At 33.2% G+C, this 6248-nt stretch overlaps 2 protein-coding genes across 2 annotated transcripts; one reads left to right on the top strand and one right to left on the bottom strand.

Moving 5' to 3' along the window:
* The first annotated feature begins 919 nt into the window (after positions 1–919).
* On the top strand, positions 920–2277 carry LOC112043614 (protein YIPF5). The gene is made up of 2 exons (XM_024079109.2): positions 920–1205; positions 1288–2277. The coding sequence occupies exons 1-2, from the start codon at positions 1106–1108 to the stop codon at positions 1968–1970; spliced, it is 783 nt and encodes a 260-aa protein (XP_023934877.2). The 5' UTR covers positions 920–1105; the 3' UTR covers positions 1971–2277.
* A 663-nt stretch (positions 2278–2940) lies between these two features.
* On the bottom strand, positions 2941–5022 carry LOC112043615 (transmembrane emp24 domain-containing protein 3). The gene is made up of 4 exons (XM_024079110.2): positions 4754–5022; positions 4192–4309; positions 3593–3720; positions 2941–3217 (listed from the first exon to the last, which is right to left on the bottom strand). The coding sequence occupies exons 1-4, from the start codon at positions 4907–4909 to the stop codon at positions 2987–2989; spliced, it is 633 nt and encodes a 210-aa protein (XP_023934878.1). The 5' UTR covers positions 4910–5022; the 3' UTR covers positions 2941–2986.
* Positions 5023–6248: the final 1226 nt, after the last annotated feature.

Genomic DNA, 6248 nt, shown 5'->3' with positions numbered 1-6248 from the left:
TGCTCAGGGTAGGCTAACCCTGAGGACCTATTATGAATCGTAAGTATAAAGAGTTTTCTATTTAGTGTAATTTGTTGCTTTGTCTTCCTGAATTATTAATCTTGTGAATGTCACTGAAGAGTTTGTATGGATAGATTATATAGATCTATTTCTAATATTTTAAAGAGGAATCATTTAATTGTTTGCATTGAATGGGCTCTGAAACCACTGAACCGATTGTCTTTAAAAATGCTATAAAATTTTATCCCGTATTCCAACGGAAACCACGCGGAGTCTCCTAGTAAAATATAATTAAAACCTCAACGGTGAAACGGTTGGACTCATCACCAAGGGGTGGTGGTTCGATCCCCGCCCCGTTGTACTATTGTCGTACCCACTACAGTATTTCCCGACTAGTTGGAGGGGAATAGGAAATTAAAAGATTCTACGTTTTTAGGGCTCCGTAGTCCACATAGAGGGAAACCCTTATAGTTTCGCCATGTCCGTCTGTCCGCGGTTTAACGCAAAACTATTAATACTAGAAAGCTGTAAATTAGCATGAGTATGTAAGTAGGTGTGACTACATACTACCTACATCAAAAATGTGACCAAATAAAATTTTGAAAAATGTTTTTTTAAGGTACCTACCTCCTCTACATACAAAGTGGGGACGAATTTTTTATCCTCTATCCCATTGTGTGGGGTATCGTTATTGGTATTTTTGGCTTTATAAGGGTTTAAAGTGCTAATTTAATCTACGGAACCCTATACCGCCGTAACTCAACATGCGCAGTCGGTTTATATATTATATTTATATACTTTTATTTTGAACGAAAGATCCATAGACTAGATAGATACTAGTTACTCTAAAAGAGGTATGACAAACTGACAGTGACAAATATTTGTTGACGTTTTGACAATGACATTGACAACTGTGAAGTGATATTTTGATTTTTGACATTTAGATCTAAATTCTAAATAATTTTCAATAAATTTTGTTTTGTGGCGGCTTGTGGAAAAAGTTCAAGCCACTAAATATATAAAAATAATATAATTTATTTAATAACTTATTAAATTTATTCACATACAAAAGAAATAAGCTTAAAATTGTAAATACGGATGCAAAATGTCTGGTTTTACGAATCAGAATGAATATTCTTGGCAAAGCCAAAACAACAGTGCCCCTTTTAATAATTCCAATGCATTCGGAGACTCTCAAACTCTAGGTAAATGCTATATTACATATTATACTACATGAAAAAGATATTGTATCTTGGTGTGAAATAATAACCAAAAATATTTGTTTAGATTTTCAGAATTTCACAGCCGACCAACAAAACTATTCTTTTGATCAAGGACAAAGTATTCCTGTGAACAACAACCAATACTACAATCCAAGTTTATTCACCCCAGCACCTATACCAGGAGAGCAGCCTACAGAAGCATCAGATTTTGATGAACCACCACTACTGGATGAATTAGAGATATACCCAGATAGAATATTAGAGAAAACTTTAGCCGTACTAAATCCATTTCATGGTCAATCAAAAGCAGATGATGCAAATTTCTTGCTAAGAGATACTGATATTGCTGGTCCAATTGCATTTTGTTTAGCACTAGCTGTATGTCTATTCCTATCAGGCAATAAAGCTCATTTTGGTTATGTTTATGGATTGTCAGTGATGTCTGTTATATTGATGTACTTCTTACTATCTCTAATGAGTCATACAGAAGGAGTATTTACTTTATTGAGTGTTGCGAGTGTATTAGGATATTGTATGCTGCCAATGGTTGTCTTGGCATGTTTAGGTATTTTTCTATCGCTTGAAGGCACTATTGGTCTCAGTCTGTCGGGTGCCGCAGTGATTTGGTCTGCCCTGTCAGCAAGTCGCCTATTTGTTACCATGTCTGGAGATTTTGAGCAACGGCCTCTCATTGCATACCCATGTGCTTTAGTCAATGGTGTATTTGCACTTCTCGTCTTATTTTAACTCATTAATGTTTAACCTATAAACTTAAGATAAGATATATTTTTATAAAATGTATGTTTTTACCTAAAATATTTATATTGTGTAACCCCCGTTCTCATTAAACAATTGGGTTTTACCAGATAGATGAATATGAAATGTGCTTTCATGTCTTAAGAGTGCAATAGCCAAAATTAGAAGATTTTTGGTTTATAAAGATCAAACCTAATAATGTTACTCAATGTAAAACTGTCAAATTGTATATATTTGTTTGCTAGTTCATCTAAATAAAAGTGTAAAACTGGTCCAAAATAAATTATATGCAATCTAACATTAGTATTTTTTATTATACAGATATAGATTTATAGAAAAAGATATAGAAATATGTATAGTTGTAGCTCTACAAAAAGACAAGTTGTTATTTAGTACATGCCTAGACTAGATAAGCTTTAAGTCTTGTCTTCAGTTGTGGTGAAAAGGAAAAAAATCACCCAACTATTCCAGCTCTGAAAATACCAGAGAATCAATTACAAATGCAAGACTTTTCCGGTAAATACATAATTTGGCAGTGCGGGTAGGGTTAAAAAGAGATCATAATCTAACATTATTAACATAGTGCAACAAATGAAGTATTTTACATACATTGTTCAAGTATATACATACATTGTTTATATGTTTCATTAGAAAGGAGGTATGACATTTAAATCATAACATATAATGAACTTGTACTTTCAAGGTTGACACGTTTTAATGTAAAAGAATTTCCAGGTAATAATTATAATCAGTGGTGGGCAATAAGGCACTCACTAGGATAGGCAATTGTGCCTACCATAGTGTGAGTGATGAGTGTGTATAGTTAATAATTGTACATAATGGAAAATTTCTTAAATACACATTTGTAATGATTCCTCAGGTCATGTAAAGCTTTTATGTATCTATGAACTAAACGCCACTGACAATAATTATGCATTACACAGATAAATCAAACCAGTCATATTATCCCATGGAATATATTAATATATACTATTTAACATTCACTATTACATTTTATTATATAAAGTTGGTCTATCGCTAAAGAAGTTCTTTAAGATCAAAATTTGTGCAAATGCAACACAAACTATAGCTATAGTTTCGAATGTCGACCACCATAGCACTCTCTCGTTTAGATGTTCAGCTGCTTTGCGCCCTTGAGCCTCTTTCAGCCTGTGGTGAGTTTGATGATCAATGATTCTGTTTAAGGCTGAATGAATTTCATCTGCTGAAGTCTCAAGCTGAAAAAATTAAGTTATTTATAACATAATTTATACACAAACTTAACATTGTATTACAATTGAAATCATACTCATAAAATCAAATTATTAATTGAAAATTTTCAATTAATAATTTGATTTTAAAATATAATTAAAAAAAATTAAAAATGAATTACTTTTGTAATAAATGTAATATGTAAATATTACATTTATTACAAAATGTAATATCACTTAAATGTGAAATGTGTGTAAATAGATTGGGTGATTTAAATGTTGATAATAATTAATCATTATGTAATTTGCACTAGGGATTTAAGTTATAATTTGAAGAATAAGAAAAATTTATTCTGAAAGAACTTGAAACTTGTATTTAAAATGGTTTGAACAGTTTTGTACCTGTGTGAGTACTGTGGCATGTTCTCCAATACCAGGCAGTGGCTGCTCGGGCCCCACATTTAGCTCCATATATACAAGTTTGTGTGAAAATGTACTGAATTCATTGCTGAAGCAGACTTTGTACACTCCTAAAAAATATTAGTTTTTTTTTTACCAATACAGAATAAAAGATAGAAATAATAATAGAAAATTAATAGAACTTTCTAGAATCAAGTGGTTTAAGTGTATTTTTATAACCAAACACATCCAGTTATAACCATCATTCTTATGACAAACCTCACTTGTCTCTGTCCTGGTTTTAAATGTAAGCTTGCTAGTGAAGTTGCTGGTTGAGGGTCAACTTAACAAGTATAGAGCTTTTAGAACTCATGAGTTTTATCAGCCTATTTTAATTGTCTCATCTATTACAGGGCCAGGTCTCACTCCTTATATTAGCAGGATATGAAACTTAAGACCGACTACACAGCACTGTGGGTTGGCAGGCTTGTAGTGACTTGAGTAAATATGTTAATAAGTGTATGTGGATCACCCACTTCTTCTGACAACAATTTATATATATTTAAAAATGGTTTTCGTATATTATCATAATCCACATGTACCTGTGTGTTGGGCTGTGAAGGGATGGGAATCATATTGCATTTTTTGTTGTTGATATATTATTTGTTTGTTTGGGCCTTCAACTTTCACATCCACATCATACTGCCCTCCTGTTATTACCTACAAATTAATAAACACCACATAATATTATAGTATGCTAATTCACTAAATTCTACAATAAAAATCTAAAATGGTCAAATAAGAAAAATATTTTGATTGGATTAGTGAAAAAACCATTATCACATAATTTATCAAGATAATTAAATGACAACACTCATTATTTGGTTGATGATACTAATATAAAGGTTAGTTTGGAGAAAAACATTAGGTACATTATTTACAGCTCCATAGTTGATTTGCAGGTTTATGCCTTTAAATTTCACATTCCTACAATTAATATAATGATTAATATCATTATTCGTTATGTAGGTAGATATGTACCAGGAATTATTACTTCTTAGCATGGAGAAAATGTTATAAGCCAAATGATTCGACATCATTTGGCCTGTAATCAAATCAGTTATACTCAGGGCTTCACTTGTGTAATCAAAAGATGATCATTACCTGGTATTCCAACGAAGCAGATGTATTTTGCTCGATTTCTTGGTAAAAACATTCGACGGCATTATCGGGTAATTCAAATGTAAGTTCTACACTTTTGGAAAAAATACCACTAATTAGAGTGACTAGTATCGTAAACAGGAGAGGTGTGATCAACATTTTTGGCTTTGGTTTTTCATAAAACAGTAATTCTTTAAAAATAATTTACTCGAAATAATTACTAGCCAAACTCCAAAGCATTACATGACATTGACATTTGGAACAAGACGTCAACGTTTTGGCATTTCGTACACGTATGTATCAACAGCAAGCACAGATTATTAAAATGCATGCATATCTTTTGCTATTTGCCAGAGAATAGGCTAATGGTGCGTAGACAGAGGAACATATAAATATAAAAATGTAAAGCTTTCTCTGAATACAACTTACATTTTAAGAAAACCTATAAATCAATAATACTCATAGATTTAAGATAATAGTAATACTACCCTATCCACTGTAAAATACATAAGTCATGTAATTTCAATAAAATCAAAGTAACTTTTAGCAGAGACTAAAAATAAAAAGAGTAAAATACATACCCTTAGACCTCAGACTAATTACAAAAGGACCTATCTCGCTAGATGTTACCTCTCTGTCATAGGCCGTACAGACTTAGTATTTTAGTCGAGTACGAACAACTTTTGGATTTACCGTCCAAAATCAAAATGTAAGAGGATATAGATTAGTGGTGTTAAAAAATATTTTCGTTGTGTGAATTTCCCTCTCAAGAAATGACAATTTTTGTGCGATGCATCACCATACATATTTATAATTCCTAAGTCTGCAGCTAATCTAAGCTAACATATTATTAAAGCGAAAGCCTGTGATTTAATTGACTTTGACAGTCAGCAGGTAACAGAGGTCTAACTTTCAATCATCCAAGGTATAAAACGTGTTGTTTTCAGGATCACAGATTAAGACAAATCATAGCCTCAGTCGCTGGACAGAGACAGACAGTTTCATGGCACGCTTTCGCCAGACCAATGGCTTAGCTTGGCAACTTCGTTCGTAATACTCCCGATTGTCGATGAATGAAAAACCCACCACTGATGCACCTAACTTCCCCGCACGCACAAAATCACACCCGCGCAGTCTATCCCCCCGTCGCCCGCATATCATGGGAGTGTCATGAACGAACTTGCCAGACTATAATCTAAAGATGGAGGAAGAAAATCGCTGATGCGAGGCCGTTTTCTTTCTATTGTGTTTAAAATAACTTCAAAGTGCCACCTCGAAGCATTTGAGGTAAACGAACTGATATGTTTCGAAATTTATTTAGATAAATTACATGTATCAATGTAATTTAATATCAGTTACCTTATTTTCTTACCTCTCTCAGTGTCGCCGCACAGAGACCACACGCGACAGCCACAAACGCCGCCAAGAAGCAAGAAGGGGCCACAAAAGTAGCTGAAGCGTGCTACAGCCACTCGTGGCCGGTGGTCGACACTTGTGG

The sequence above is a fragment of the Bicyclus anynana genome, chromosome 10 (genome assembly GCF_947172395.1).
Source record: "Bicyclus anynana chromosome 10, ilBicAnyn1.1, whole genome shotgun sequence".
NCBI lineage: Eukaryota > Metazoa > Arthropoda > Insecta > Lepidoptera > Nymphalidae > Bicyclus > Bicyclus anynana.
This window is presented reverse-complemented; position numbering and strand designations above follow the sequence as displayed.